The sequence below is a fragment of the Rhinatrema bivittatum genome, chromosome 1 (genome assembly GCF_901001135.1).
Source record: "Rhinatrema bivittatum chromosome 1, aRhiBiv1.1, whole genome shotgun sequence".
Taxonomy (NCBI): Eukaryota; Metazoa; Chordata; class Amphibia; order Gymnophiona; family Rhinatrematidae; genus Rhinatrema; species Rhinatrema bivittatum.
This window is the reverse complement of record NC_042615.1, coordinates 542,167,925-542,183,951: the sequence shown is the minus strand read 5'-3', so window position 1 is coordinate 542,183,951 and position 16,027 is coordinate 542,167,925. Positions and strand designations below refer to the sequence as shown.

General features: G+C 46.8%; 1 protein-coding gene across 4 annotated transcripts in view; it reads right to left on the bottom strand.

Moving 5' to 3' along the window:
* Positions 1–16,027, bottom strand: part of LOC115098500 (thioredoxin H-type-like) — a 159,600-nt gene that overhangs the window by 130,574 nt on the left and 12,999 nt on the right. For all 4 annotated transcript variants that reach the window (XM_029615072.1, XM_029615081.1, XM_029615064.1 and 1 more), the window contains exon 2: positions 14,918–15,214. In XM_029615072.1, the coding sequence (XP_029470932.1) occupies positions 14,918–15,202 (285 nt within the window). In that variant the 5' untranslated portion in view covers positions 15,203–15,214. The remainder of the gene's footprint in view (positions 1–14,917; positions 15,215–16,027) is intronic.

The window sequence follows — 16,027 nt, the reverse complement described above, 5'->3', positions numbered from 1 at the left end:
ACTCACATCTGTCCACTCTATACCTCTCATGATTTTAAACACCCCCATCCTGAGCTGACAACCCCAATGCGCCCTCTGCCATGACACGCAGACTTCCCTCCTGGGTGGGAGCTCCCAAAAAGGAAACCCCACATCCTGCAGCCGCAGCCAGGGCCATCCTTCCTAACATGCATCGCCCCGCACGCATTCACGCCAAACCCCATCCGCCACATGGAAGTCCCAAAAGGTCCTCCTGCAATTCATCACAACCTACTTTTTTTTTTTTTTTTTTTTTAACTATTGCCTGGTGTTTACCCTGTGTGAATCAAGCAAGACTCACAAGCTAGGTCATTATTGCGAGCTTTTTACCCTCCCCCCTGCAGGAAGAAACGAACAAAGAAGGTGTCCAGTAATTGCGTTCCCACCAGGCTTTCGCCGACCTCCGAAGTGGAGAGAACAAACTTGCTTTCCCAAAGCATGCTTCAGTGGCAATAAAAGGAGGGCAATCCAGCAACTGCTCCCCCCTCCATAATCCCCACTGTACCTTCTCTCCTGAACTGCCTGATCACGCGGGAGTAGAAAACTCCACTGCCCACTTGAAAAATCTTCATGCCAACGGGGACAACTGATTCCCCCCCCCAGAAGCCGTGCCCCCCCCCCCAGCCTCAAGGATCATCCACAAACATCCTCATGCATACTCACACTGCAGTGGCGCGTTGATCCCAACCCCCATCGCAGTGCCCGGGACAGGCCATCTCCCCTTTTTTTTTTTTTAAGCCCTCCATCCTCCACCGGAAACCCCACTGACAACCTGGCTCCAGTCATGCGGCGCAGGTCTGCAAGCCCTTCCAACAGAAAGGGAGCAGAGCATGCTGGAGCCAGCATGCTCCCCCTTCATTCTTCTTTTCCCTTTTTAATCTTATCGGAGGGGCAGGAAAACTAAAAGATCCTCCTTGCCCCCCTCCGTGCAAGACACCATAGGAGACACAACTCTCCCACCGAAATCCCAACGCAAGGCATGGGGGTGAGTTGGGTTCCCGTCCTACCTTGCCCGCGGCCCGGCGGAAGGTCAGCACACGTCAGCCGTGCACGGCATTCGAGGCGGCCTCCGGCCCACCCGGCCGGGGCTGCACAGGCATGGGCTCGCCTCCCCCTATTCTTAAATTTTTTTTTTTTTTTGTGCTGTCCTACATGCGGCCCCAATGCCCCTGGAGCAAAACGCAACAACTCCCCCACAACCATGACTACAAATTTATGCTCCCAGGGCAAACCCCTAATTACCGCACTACTTTTCGCCGGCGTGAAAATCTGCCTCTAACCTAAGAGGTTTGCTTGACTATCCCACAAGGTGGAAGATGGAAAAGCAAGGTGGCATTATACAGGTGAACCTTGCAAAGTGATGTGGCAGCCTGCCATATATCAAATTGTTAATAAATCTTGCATGTCTGGGAACATTACCAAAGGTGAGCAAATGGAATTGGAAACTTTGCAGTATAAACTTTGTGGGAGAAAAGTAGCAAATCTCACATATCTACACAATGATCTCTATTTTTCATTTAAGTTTTTTGTTTTTTTTTTTAATTATTTATACCAGTGATCCTCCAACCAATCTGACTTTCAGGCCAACCCCAATGAAAATACACTGAGAAATATTTCTATGCACTCTATTGTATGCAAATATAGAGTATTTCATACATATTCATTGGGGATAGCCTGAAAACTAGACTGGTTGGGGGACCCCAAAGGACCAGTTTGAAGACCACTTTTTTTTTTTTTTTACACAGTAACAGGTAATAGCAATACTTTGATACTAATATTTGTGATCCAGCAAATGCCAGGAAGATGTGGGAGGGGCTTGAATAAGAAGGGGAATTGAACAGAAAATGGCAAATTTGTTTCAAGATGCAGAAGTCATACACCTGGGGAACAAACGATAGCACCTGTGAACCTGAAAAACATTCATCTATCCTGATGAACAACAAACCAAAAAATATGACAGCTGGCAAGGCAATGAGGGTTTGAAAACAGTCAGCGTAAAGGAAAATGAAAAGGATACATTCACTTGTCCTATATAGAACCTTATTGAAGCACTATCCGATATTGAGAAAGATATTAATGAAAGGACTTTAGGAAGGGAATAAAATCTTATAAAGTATTTATCATAGATAGAGACTTCCCTGTAATGCAGTGGTCATCCCCTCCAGGTATATTTTGTGAGTTCTTCAAATGATCATGCAGATGGTGAAGTGGACCTTTATGACAACATCATAATTAAAAATGAGAAATTATTACTTACCTGATAACTTCCCTATCCTTAATCCAGACAGATGGATTCAGAACCAGTGGGTTATGTACCTCTACCAGTAGAGGGAGATGGAGCAAACTGACGTCATAGTACATATTCTCCTGCAATGACATCAGTCTGCCAGTATTCTCTTCAAAAGCCAACCGTGGACAGACTAGCAAAAACTTAATTAACAACACATAACCATTTCAGTACTCAAACAACAGGAAACACTGAACTCAGGCAAAGAATGTATAAACACTAATCTAGGGACTGGATGAACATTACCAGTAACCCCTGGAACATTTAGCCATGCAGGAGGACCATAACACAATCATTTGGCAGGCAAAGGTGAGAAGCTGGATTAAGGAAAAGAAAATTATCAGGTAAGTAGTAATTTCTCATTTCCTAGCACCCAGACAGCTGGATTCAGGACCAGTGAAAGTACCCAAGCTACTCTCGAACAGGATGGGAGGCTTTCCGCAGTCCAGTCAAAACCACACATGCAAAGACTGCGTCCTCCCAGGCCTGTACATACAGATGATAATAGCTGGAAAAGGTGTGTTTGGAGGACAATGTTGCAGCTTGGCAAATGTTGATGGGAGACAACAATTTATCCTCCGCCCGTGACATTGCCTGAGCCCTAGTGGAATGAGCCCTAACCTGAGTAGGCAATGGCTTTTCAGCAGCCACATACGCGACCATGACTACGCCCTGTTTACCTCTACCATGAAGGATGAACAAGCGATACATCTTTCGGAAAAGTTTAGAAACCTCCAGATACCTCATATGTCTTTTGACATCCAAAGGACACAACAGGTGATATTCCTCTGCATCTCTTTCCCTATCCAGGAACGGCAGGGAAATGGATTGATTCAAGTGAAAACCTGAGACCACTTTAAGCAATCCCCACTGTAACTTCTCTCCTGAACTGCCTGATCACGCGGGAGTAGAAAACTCCACAGCTATAATCGCCCCTGGAGTCACCCAAAGGAACAGCTCCCGGCAAGACAAGGCCTGCAGCTCAGAAATCCGACAACCAGAAAATATCACCACCAGAAACACCGTTTTCAAGGTCAGGAACCGCAATGAAAGACTACACAACTGTCCAAATGTAGGGCCCACAAAGAAATCCAACACCAGATTAAGATTTCACAAGAGTACCGGTAACTGCAAGGGAGGATGAAGATGTTTCACTCCTTTCAAGAAACGGGCCATATCTGGATGAGTCGATTAGGATTCACCATTCACCTGGCCCCTGAAACTGGCAAGAGCCGCTGCCTGTACCTTCAAGGAATTAAGGGCCAACTCTTTATTCAACCCATCCTGCAAAAATTCCAAAATAAGCGAGATCTTAACTAAACGAGGAAGCACTCCTCAAATCTTCACACCAAACCTCAAACACTTGCCAAACCCGCACATAGGCTAAGGAAATGGAGAACATTCGTGCTCGTAGCAAGTTGGTATTTAGCACAGTAGATTATCCACGCTTCAGCAAGTGAGCCCACTCAAGAGCCATACCTTAAGACAAAACCAAGTCGGATCTTCATGAAGGACAGATCCCTGCTGCAACAGATTCTTGTGCGCTGGAAGACGCAGGGGGGAGTCTACCAAGAGCCTTCGGAGATATGCATACCATGGTCTCCTGGGCCAAATTGGTGCCACCAAAAGCACAATTACCCTGTGACCTTCGACCCTCTAAACAATTCTGCCCAATATGGGCCTTGGGAGAAAGGCATCCAGCAGGTTGTCCTCTGACCAGACCTACACGAGAGTATAGATACTCAGGGACTTCAGATATCTCCTGCGATTGAAGAATCGAGGAACCTTCACAATACGAGAAGTCTCCAGCAGGTCTAGAAACGGAAGAACCCAGCGATCCATTCAGCTGAATGAAACGCCTTGTCCAACAATACCCATTCTCCTGGGTCTAGACTCTCCCCTGCTGAGAAAGTCTGCTCTTTCATTGTCTTTTCCAGAAATGTGCAAGGCCGAGATCTCCTGAAGATGCATTTCCGCCCATTCCATAAGTTGGTCTATCTCCTGCGACATTTGCTGGCTATTGATTCCTCCCTGCCAATTGATATAAACCACTTGTTCAACATTACTCGAATCACTCGACCCTGCAGCTTGCACAGAACTACAAGCACGCCAACCAGACTGCCCAGGCTTCCAGCCAATTGATGTTTAAGAGAGACTCTTCTGTATTTCAGCGCCCTTGCACCATTAGTTACTGATCGTGAGCTCCCAACCAGTCCAGCGATGTGAGGGAAACTCCCTCTCTCAGATGATCTGCTTGCAATAACCACTGGAGATGAGAGATTTCCATCGGCAGGTGGAACCAAATCAAATAGTCCTGAGAGAGACTGCGGGTTCCAACGAGATAGCAGGGAGCGCTGAAGAGGACGCATATGCGGTCTCGCCCACAGCACCATTTCCAAGATTGCCACCATCAAAATGAGTACCTGCAAATCCGACCACACTGTTGGATATATAGTGTTCATCAAGAGACACACCTATGTCATCAATTAATTTCTGAATGCAAGCTTCTGGCAGGAAAACACTGTTTCATGTTGAACTCAACCCCCAGATATTCCAACATCTGAGATGGCTGAAGACTGCTCTTGGCTAGGTTCATCGCCCAACCGAGCTCCTGCAACAGGGAGATCATCATGCGAGTTACCAGGCGGCTCTCTTCCAGAGACTTGGCCCAAATCAGCCAGTCGTCCAAATATGCGTGTACCAGGATGCCATCCTTTCTCAACTCTTGCCGTCATCAACACCTTGGAAAAAGCTTTAGGAGCGGTGGCTAGACCAAAAGGCAGCGCCCGAAACTGATAATAGCACCCAAAACTGATAATAGCACCCAAACACCGCGAAACGTAGAAAATGTTGGTGCTCCAATCTAATAGGAATATGAAGGTATGCCTCGGAGAGATCCAAGGTCAGAAATTCCCCCGAAAACACATCCATTATAACTAAGCACAATGTTTCCATGCAAAAATGAGCCACCCACAAATGACGGTTGACCCCTTTGAGATCCAGGATGGGATGAAAGAAGCCCTCCTTTTTGGGCACCGGAACCACAGCTCTCAGACAGACAGAGAAGCCTTGACAGTGTACTATCCACTGCAAGCTTCTTCTGTGGGGAGTGACAGTGAGACACCATGAACACGTCCCGAGGAACTCTGTGAAACTCCAGTGCTTATCCCTCTTGTATCAGCTCCAGGACCCACTGATCCAATGTGATTTCGACCCACCTCTGATAAAAGAGAGATTGACTTCCCCATATCGCGTGTTCCTGGGTGTGGGTTGGCAAACCTTAATTGGGAGGATCGGGAGGTTCCACTCCCTGAGCCCGCGCCCCACCTGGGCTGTCTGGGATGAAAGGACTGAGACCTACTGAAAGTCCAAGTCCTCTGAAAGGTTAACCTTCTGTAGGGACGAAATGGCTTGGAACCCCTGAGATGACCCCTCATACCAAAGGGGAATGGCAACTGCTTCTTATCCTCCAGCAATCAAGGAAGTGGGGATTCGCCCCACTTACTGGCCAGTTTCTCCAACTCGCTACCAAATAAGAGCAAGACTTTAAAAGGCAATTTTGTATGAATCGCTTTGGAGATCGCATCGGCTGACCAATTTCTCAGCAATAACAGACACCTGGCCGCTTTTACCGAAGCCACTCCTCTGGCCCGAGGTGCAGATCAAATTTTAGCCCACATCTGCTAAAAAGACGGCGGATTCCATAACTGCCCTAGAATTCACTCTAAAGTCATCAACCTACTGAGAGAGAAGTAAAACAAGAGTGAGCCACCAGGGAACAAGAAGAAGCGATCTGCAAGGTCATTGCCACTGCTTCAACTGCTTGCTTAAGGACAGCCTAAATCCTCCTATCATGCACATCCTTCAAAGCCACACTGTTATGGTTTCGAGGTGTTTGAGTGGATTCTTGGGTACTGCGGAGATGGCCACTCCCACAGGGAGGAGCCCCATGAGGAACCGCAGTACTAGGCTAGACTCTATACATGCAGACACAGAGAACTCGTGTTTATTATACAGCTTGGTGGTACTGCCCAGGGGGGTGGCAGTAGAGGTAACCCAGTAGAGTAGTCCAGGGGTCCTCAGCAGAGGAGACCCATCCCACACGCCAATGATGGTAGGCTGCACTGGGTAGAAGAGAGAATCCCGGATGTAGACTCGCAGCGCTGAAGCTGAAGGTGAGACAAGCTGACAAGGTTAGTTTACTCACTGAATAGATAGCTGTAGTTGTTGAAGATCCTGGGCAGGCAGAAGTAGTTGGTTTGCAGGCACCAAGGCAGGGAGAGCAGGCCCTCGAGGAGCGAGTATCCGGTATCCCAGATAGGCACCTGAAAGAAAGCATAGAGCCCCCGAGAAGCGGGTACCCAGGTTAGAGGTGTATGGCCATGGAGGGCAGAGAGAACTTCCAGCAGCAGCAAGGAAGCGGCAGAGCAGCTTAGACCGGAGGCAATCCAATCCTTGCTAACTCAGTTTGTTAGCAAACGAAGGGCAGGCTAAATACCCGGATGGCGTGACATCACTCGGAGGGGCCGCCCCCGAGGTTCCCGCCATGACGTGGATAAAGATGTGGGTGGCGTGCGCACCCTAGGAGGCCCTCAGGAGAAACATGGCGAACACTGTCACAGTAGCCGTTCCGGGGACGCCGGAGAGAGCAGCATGATGACGCAGCAGCAGCCATCTTCCCAAAGCTTGTGGAGAGAGAAGGAAGAAAGGTGAGGCACAGAGGTCGAAGCCATCTGAGACCGACGAACGCAACATGCACCTCCCTCCATGAGAATATTCGTCCATTTAGAGACGGCACAGACAAGCTCATCCACTTTCAGGAAAATGCAGACACTCTCTCACCACTGGATCAGGGGTTACAGGCCTTTCAAGGTCCGACCCCCATTGAAATTTGCCTCCGGGGCGAACCACTCAAATCAATCAATTCTTGAATGGCCTTCATAACAGGGAAAAAAACAAGAGGCTTTACACAAAGAAACCAAAATGGGATTTTTCTTTGGCTCAAACATGGAATCTGCCCCAGGTACTCCCAGCATCTTCAACGTTTGGGAAATCAGGGCTGGCAGTTCATCTCTATTAAAGAACCGTAACATAGTGCTATATGGTTCCAGTCCCGGAGGAATTTCCCCATCCTCCAGAGAGTGAGGATCCACCTCATCATTAGTGCCATCCGGATTCCTATCAGGAGTACCTGCAGTCAATCAAGGTGTACTTTGGCGCTTAACAGTGGTACCAGAAGAGGGAGAGGCCACAGCCTGAGAAACTGACATAAAAGGATTCGACAGGGCCGAGGACTGCGCCTGAAGAAAAGATTGCAATCCTTGAAAAAAATCTACCCAAGAAAAGGCGGAAGGATCTATGCCAAAACCAGAAGGCACTTGTGCTGCACCCACTGAACTGCCATCCCCTGCTGAGGAACCAGTCAAGGGAGTTCTAAGGTCAGGCGTCCCTCCTGATATGTCCTTAACCACTACATCATTAGGCTGGGAGGAAACAGGTTTAGTAAAATCAGAGGAAGATAATTCTCCCTGAGCTTCTAAGCAGTGCTGGCACAAGTTAGAGGGCACTCTAGGCTGAGATGCCCAAATATGACAGGCAGTACAGAGGGAAAGGCACTTAGGTTTGTTAGCCACAGGCACCATTAGTCAGTCAGTATGCTTATCAGGCGACTGAAGATGTGCGTCCAGCCAAATTTGTGCTAAAAATATTTAGATGTACAAAATTTATGAGCACAAGGTTATGAGCTGCAAAACTAAGCGCACTGTCACCACGCCATTCTGGACGCACAACCAGAATGTGCATTCAGGCAGCGCGCCCAAAAGAAACTGGGTGCACAATTCGGACGCATAGCCAGACGCACTTGCACGTACCTACGGTCCTGCATTGTGCAACCGAATGCACAGAAAAAGGAACACAAAACCGCCGCCACGGCCTTCTACGTGGCGCATTGAAAGAAGCCTAACTGCGGTTGCTCAACCCGCCAGACTGCCCAGGTCTCTTAACCCCCATGGGAGCAGGAACAAATGTTGGAACGGCACACAGAGCATGGAGACCGGAGGAAGTCCTACAACAACCCCTCTAATTTGTCTCTGATTTTTTTCTTTTAAACTTACCTGAGCTCAGCTTTTCCTGGCCAAGTACAGAGACGGTCTCCAGCTGCAGGGGTAGAGGGTATATACTGTCACTGCCATGCTTGGCTTCCTGCATACACTGCCTTTCAGCTGCTTAAATCAGCTAAGTCCACGCCAGCTCAAGAACCAGCTACTGAACCATTACACTCATCTGAGGGACCACGGAAATCACCTCAGGAATTCTCAACTGGGGGAGGGACCATTTGGTATCACCACAGGAGAGCAGGGCAATTAATTTTCCTTTTCAAATTCTCCTTCTAAAAGCTGAAGCAATCCCCAGTAGGGCGATGCACGTCCACCATCTGCTGGAGATGGAGAATACGGGCAGGCTGATGTCCCTGCACTAGTGAGAGAGAGAGGAGAGAGAGGAGAGACTACAGTCCAACTTACTTGGCAAAGCTAAGATTTCTTTACATTAAGCCTTTTTACATAGCTTTACTTTTGCCATTCTGTCTGATTCCCTCCCACCCTGCCCCTCTACCCACCCACCCCTAGGTTGGTTGTTCTAATATAGTCTACCTAACCACAATTGGAAACAGGATAAATTGGTAATTTAGTTGTTCCTTAGGTGTTATCCATCAGATAAATTTATCAAAATGAGGACTATCCAATGTAACCATTGTGGAGCATTTATTGTCAGGGAAGTCATCTGGAAACTTAGGGCTTGCCCAATTTGTGCACAACTCTCTTCCTTGAAAAAGGAGCTGACTGAGATTAAAGATCAATTAGCTTCAATTAAAGGTAATACACCCACATTGCATTACTCAGAAAATAATTCCCCAATATCACAGAAAAGCCAGGAGTCAAGAAAAGGAGATTCAGTAGGCTTAGGTAGGCCCCACAGTCACCCATTCTTGACAGATGGGCAGCCAAGAGGTGCACCCCCCCACTCAAACAGGTCATTAAGAAATTCTTTACAATCCAGGATTACAGTGGGCTCTGGTAGAATTAGACCTGTGATGAGGAGACACACAATGTTACCAAATGCAAAAAGAACAACAAGCTTTCTCTATATTAAAAACTGAAGAAGTTCTTGAGAAAAACATTGAAGTGTTACCAGCAAAGAGAGAGAAAATACAATGCATGCAGTATTTCAAGATCCATAACCAAAAGAAAAATCTAATTGAGATGAATAACTCTGTCAACAGTGGCACATCTACAAAAAGAAAGAGTGAAGTGAATAACAAATCTCAACTAATATCTTATAAGGAGTCCAGGAAAAGCAATAATCTTAAAGAGAGTACCTGGAAGGCTATGACCACAAATGCTCATAGTTTGGGAAATAAAATCCCAGATCTGCAGGCCCTAATGACTGAGGCAGAATTGGACATTGTTGCTATCACAGAAACATGGTTCACAGAATCTCATGAATGGGATACAACAATACCAGGCTACAACTTGTTAAGGAAGGACAGAGAGGATAGAAAAGGGGGAGGTGTGGCTCTTTATGTTAGAAACAACATCCAAGCATCTGAGCTACAAGGAAGTTGGGGTAAGGAAGAAGCTCTATGGCTCGACCTAAAAAAAGATGACGGAGCGTCCATTTATATTGGAGTGGTTTACAGGCCTCCAAACCAAAAGGAAGAGCTGGACAGAGATCTGGTTGAAGACATCCATAAGATAGGTAAGAAGGGAGAAGTGGTGATCGTGGGTGACTTTAATATGCCAGATGTAGACTGGAAAATCCCATCTGCAGAAACTAAAAATAGTAGAGCGATAGTGGATGCCATGCAAGTATCTTTGTTCAAACAAATGGTGTTGGAACCCACGAGAGAAGGAGCTATACTCGACTTAGTGCTCACTAATGCAGATAATATCTCAGATGTCCAGGTGGGCGCCCACCTCAGCAGTAGTGATCATCAAACGGTATGGTTTAATATCACTAAAAGAATAGGGAAAAGAACCACAAAGACCCGAGTTTTACAGTTCAAAAACACAGACTTCGAGGAAATGGGGAAGTACCTGGAGGAAGAACTTAAAGGATGGGAGAACGAGAGAGATGTGGATCAACAGTGGACCAATCTAAAAGGAGCAATCACCAAGGCAACTGCTCTATATGTTAGAAATGTAAAGAAAAGCAAAAGAAAATTGAAACCTATCTGGTTCTCAAAGGAGGTGGCTGACAAAATTAAAGCTAAAAGAATAGCATTCAAGAAATATAAAAGATCCCAAAGGAAGGAGCACAAAGAAGAATATTTGTATCAACTGAGGGAGACAAAGAAATTAATCAAGTTGGCAAAAAGTCAAGCAGAAGAGAGGATTGCCAAGGAGATAAAAAATGGTGACAAAACATTTTTCAGATACATCAGCGAAAAGAGAAAGGTCCAAAGTGGTATAGTGAAATTGAAAGGTGGTAATGATCAATGTGTGGAGAGAGACGAAGAAATGGCAGAAATATTAAACGAATACTTCAGCTCTGTGTTCACTAAAGAAGACCCTGGAGAAGGACCATCTCTACACAACAAGAAACTGGAGGGAAAGTGGAATGGATGAAAATCCTTTTACAGTAGAAAATGTGTGGGAAGAGCTAAAGAACCTGAAAGTGGACAAAGCCATGGGGCCTGATGGGATTCATCCAAGGATATTGAGGGAGCTCAGAGATGTTCTGGCGGCTCCGCTGTGTGACCTGTTCAATAGATCCCTAGAAACGGGAGTGGTGCCGAGTGATTGGAGAAGAGCGGTGGTGGTCCCGCTTCACAAGAGTGGGAACAGGGAGGAAGCTGGCAACTACAGACCGGTTAGCCTCACTTCGGTGGTGGGAAAAGTAATGGAGTCACTGCTGAAAGAGAGAATAGTGAACTATCTACAGTCCGGAGAATTGATGGACCAGAGGCAACATGGATTCACCAGGGGAAGATCCTGTCAGACAAATCTGATTAACTTTTTTGACTGGGTAACCAAGGAATTGGATCGAGGAAGAGCGCTTGATATCATATACTTGGATTTCAGCAAAGCTTTTCATACGGTTCCGCACAGGAGACTGGTGAATAAAACGAGAAGCTTAGGAGTGAGGGCCGAGGTGGTGACCTGGATTGCAAATTGGCTGACGGACAGAAGACAATGTGTGATGGTAAATGGAACCTTCTCTGAAGAGAGAGCGGTTTTAAGTGGGTGTACCGCAAGGATCGGTGTTGGGACCGGTCCTGTTCAATATCTTTGTGAGCGACATTGCGGACGGGATAGAAGGTAAGGTTTGTCTTTTTGCGGATGACACAAAGATCAGCAACAGAGTGGACACGCCGGAAGGAGTGGAGAGAATGAGACGGGATCTAAGGAAACTGGAAGAGTGGTCGAAGATATGGCAGCTCAGATTCAATGCCAAGAAGTGCAAAGTCATGCATATGGGGAGTGGAAATCCGAATGAACTGTATTCGATGGGGGGGGAAAAGCTGATGTGCACGGAGCAGGAGAGGGACCTTGGGGTGATAGTGTCTAATGATATGAAGTCTGCGAAACAATGCGACAAGGCGATAGCAAAAGCCAGACGAATGCTGGGCTGCATAGAGAGAGGAATATCGAGTAAGAAAAGGGAAGTGATTATTCCCTTGTACAGGTCCTTGGTGAGGCCTCACCTGGAGTACTGTGTTCAGTTCTGGAGACCGTATCTACAAAAAGACAAAGAAAAGATGGAAGCGGTACAGAGAAGGGCGACCAAGAAGGTGGAGGATCTTCATCGCATGACGTACGAGGAGAGATTGAAGAATCTAAATATGTACACCCTGGAGGAAAGGAGGAGCAGAGGTGATATGATACAGACTTTCAGATACTTGAAAGGTTTTAATGATCCAAAGACAACGACAAACCTGTTCCATAGGAAAAAAAATCAGCAGAACCAGGGGTCACGATTTGAAGCTCCAGGGAGGAAGATTCAGAACCAATGTCAGGAAGTATTTCTTCACGGAGAGGGTGGTGGACGCCTGGAATGCCCTTCCGGAGGATGTGGTGAAGACCAGAACTGTGAAGGACTTCAAAGGGGCGTGGGATAAACACTGTGGATCCATAAAGTCAAGAGGCCGCCAATGAAGAGTGGGTGACTCGCCAGAATGACGGCTACTGCCTGGAGACAATACCCTTATTCAATAAACATACACATGCTTACTGTGACTCCAACATCGCTCTAAGCTTCAACAGCAAGAGGAAATGTGGAAAAATGGATTTACACTCACAAAGAGGGGAGTAGCTGGCTTGTTACGGCGGTTACTACCCCAAACCAAATAAGCCTGATGCTTCACCTTCAATGCATATACAGCATAGTTCTCTGCTTCAACGGCAGGGGAGAAGAAAAAAGGGTTCGCACTCACAAAGTGGGGAGTAGCTGGCTTGTTACGGCGGTTACTACCCCAAACCAATTGTGTCCGATACTTCACTTTCAATGCATATCCAGCATGGCTCTCTGCTTCAACAGCATGGGAGAAGACTGATACATCATGCATTTCCAGCATAGCTCCCTGCTTCAACAGCAGGGGAGAAGAAAAACAACCAATAAGGACTGTATAACATAGTCTGGGTAAAACAAATAAGCATGGGTGTAGCTTGCTTATTGCGGCGGTTACTACCCCTACTACCCCTAACTAATCAAGCTAGATATTTCAATGGTGGGGGTGGAAGGGAAATAGAACCAAGAGCTAAGAGAAACAGATAAGTATGAGAGAAAAAAACGTGTGAGGCTTGCTGGGCAGACTGGATGGGCCGTTTGGTCTTCTTCTGCCGTCATTTCTATGTTTCTATGTTTCTATGTAGTGTATATACTGTGATGTCAGTTTGTTCTGTTTCCATCTGCTGGTAGAGGTGCATAACCCACTGGTTCTGGAGTCATCTGTCTGGATGCCAAGAAATATCCATTTAATCCTCGCAATTGTAACCAGATCCACTTGGTGTCACTGCAGTCCAGGGGATAATACCTCTGGCTCCCAGTCATAACACCCCTCTCCTCCTTGTAGTGAAGACGGGGTAATTTAACATTTGCATAAGTGAGAAGGACATCTGTAGGTTTCAAAGGAAACAATTTGCATTGGCACTTCTCTGCCTCGGCCAACAAAGGTACTGCCAAGTAATTCACGTCACCATTTGTCTTCCCTGGCATTTTTTACTTCAGAGAGCAAACAGGGGTTCTCTCCTTTACAATTTAATTCACCTTTGTGAGTCAGAGCAAGAATAATGTCTTAAACTTCTGGCTTACACTATTTTTTTTCATGAGCCCTTGACTACAAGTTGACTTTACTCCACCTCTGATGCTGGATTTAAATTTGCCGCATTAAAAAGTGTGCATTGGGTGCCCAGCACTTTACTGTATCGGGGGATAATATCTAAATGTCCTCATGTACATGCAAGTTACATTTGATGGGCGCTATCTAGAATGTATTTGTTTGGGCGCACAATTCGGATGTGCTGATCTCCTTATTGCATCGGGCCCTGGTCTAGCGCATGTAAAACGCGCACCCTGCCACTTATAAACACATGCACTAGGCTGAGCACACTTTATTGTATCGGCCCAACACAATTTCTAACACTTGCAAACAACCACTAACCTTAAAAACTAACACACAAGAAACACAGCCAACAATAATTTAACCCTTTAAGGTTTGGTTTTTTTTTTAAGGCGTTCTTTCCCAGAAAATCTAACTTACCACCAGTAGATGAAGGTTCTGTAGTCAGCACTTCCTCTTTCTTCAGAGAATGGAGAAAGAGGATTGCCTTTTCTGGAAGTCACAGGGAAGACTGCCTAACAGGAGAAGGTCTCAAGAGTTGCTCTCTGAAAAAAAAGTAATCAGCCAGAAGCTCATCTACTTTTTAGATTGGAAGAGAAAGAGAGATAAGAAAAGCAGGTACCAGGAGAAGTGTCCAGAGAGAGGGTACTTGACTTACAGTCCATGCCTGTCAGAGTGTTCAGCCTTGCTATTGCTTGAGACTGTGATTTCTTTGTGGGCGTCATTTTCTGTATTGACTGTACACTAAAGTGTACTGACTGTGGACTTTTGTTTCCTGCAATCAAGTGATCAGTAACAGATTTTATGGCTACAGTATGATTGTGTTTTGTTCCCTACTGAACTGTTTTCTGGTAGAAAAAAACCCATTAAGAGCCTTAAAAGACTGATTCATTCTCTCCATATGAGAAAATCAGGAGCACAAGTACAACTGTGGTTCATGATCTCCTCATGATCCCCTGACTACCAGGAAAAGTTGAGGCAAGGTTACATGCATTTCTGTGTGGCAATAACTCAAAGAAAAAAACAAATTGGGCTGCTGATAAATTGAGACGTGAAAGGCAGCAGCTTATTTTTGGAGGGAGTTGGAAGCTCTGTCCTGACTCTGCTTGGCTTTTCCCCCAGAAGAACAAGATCTTGCCTTACACAGGCTCAGGAAGCTGGTCCCAGAAGAAGACAAGAGTGACACTCCTACGCCTCCTCCAATGCTGGAAATCTGAGCACATCCTGTCCTGCCACCTTTCCTGCAAGAGTTCCTCCCCTCCATATGTGCTTACCTTGGACTCGATCAACAGAACCGTTGTGGGGTACACATGTGGCGGGGACAAGTCTTCATAGAAATTTAAGGCCATTGCTTCAAAGATTTCCCGTGAGATAGAGAGTGGCAATGGCATTGGCAGCGGTAACTGAGCTGAAAATGATGCTTGCAGGCTTGGAGTGCGTGCGCACGAAGAGCGGGAGGTAGAAGTCTGAGGGAGATCGGTGTTAGAGGCCATTGCTGGAGTCTCCTCTTCTTGAGGTGGGGCCAGGGTCCCATCTTGCTCCCGCTTGCTCCCGTTCATGTGGTGATTGAACTGCAAAAGGAGAAAAGATCAATTAAGGAAACGGCAAGGGAGAGGGGCTAACTGGCACCCTATGCAAAAATTGAAATTGGCAACCCAAAGGGAAAAATACAAGTTCCACTCATACCACTTTCTGCAGCCTCACTCTTACCTTCCATTCTCCCTCCTCATTCTTAACTTCCATCTCTGTTCCCCACAAGTAGCAGTGACAAGGTGAGGCCCACCTGGCTCACTGCCACCACTCACCCAGCAGCAGCAGCAGTGACAGTGGCAGCGATAGCAACCCCCCCCCCCCCCCACCACCACCACCCCCAGAGAAGGAAGAAACAGGAAGCTGGGAAGTGGGAAGCCAGCGCTGAGGAGGCGACACCACTTGCCCACCAACACAGAAGACCGCGGTGGCAACAAGGTGAGGTCCACCTGGCTCCCTCCCACTACTCACCCAGCGGCAGCAGTGGTGGCAGTGAGAGAGTGCCCTCCCCCCCGCCCCAAGAAGGAAGTAACAGAAAGCTGTAGAAGCTGGGGAGAGGGAAGCCGGCGCTGAGTTGGAAAGTACCACCTACTGCCTGCCCACCACCTGCCCACCAACACTAGAAGACCGTGGCGGCGATGCCAAAGGCACTTGCATCGTGAGCCACACACACAAAGGAGCGCAACAAAGGAGCTTGCCCCTCTGTGTGCCCCTTCGTGCGCGCGTGAAGTGCAAGCTTGCAGAGATTATACTATTAAATACTGGCCTCCTGGCCCACAAATCCTCAAGAATGGAGCAAATATGCAACACTGAAACCATACATGGACATGGGTTATATGGAGAACTAAGAAGAA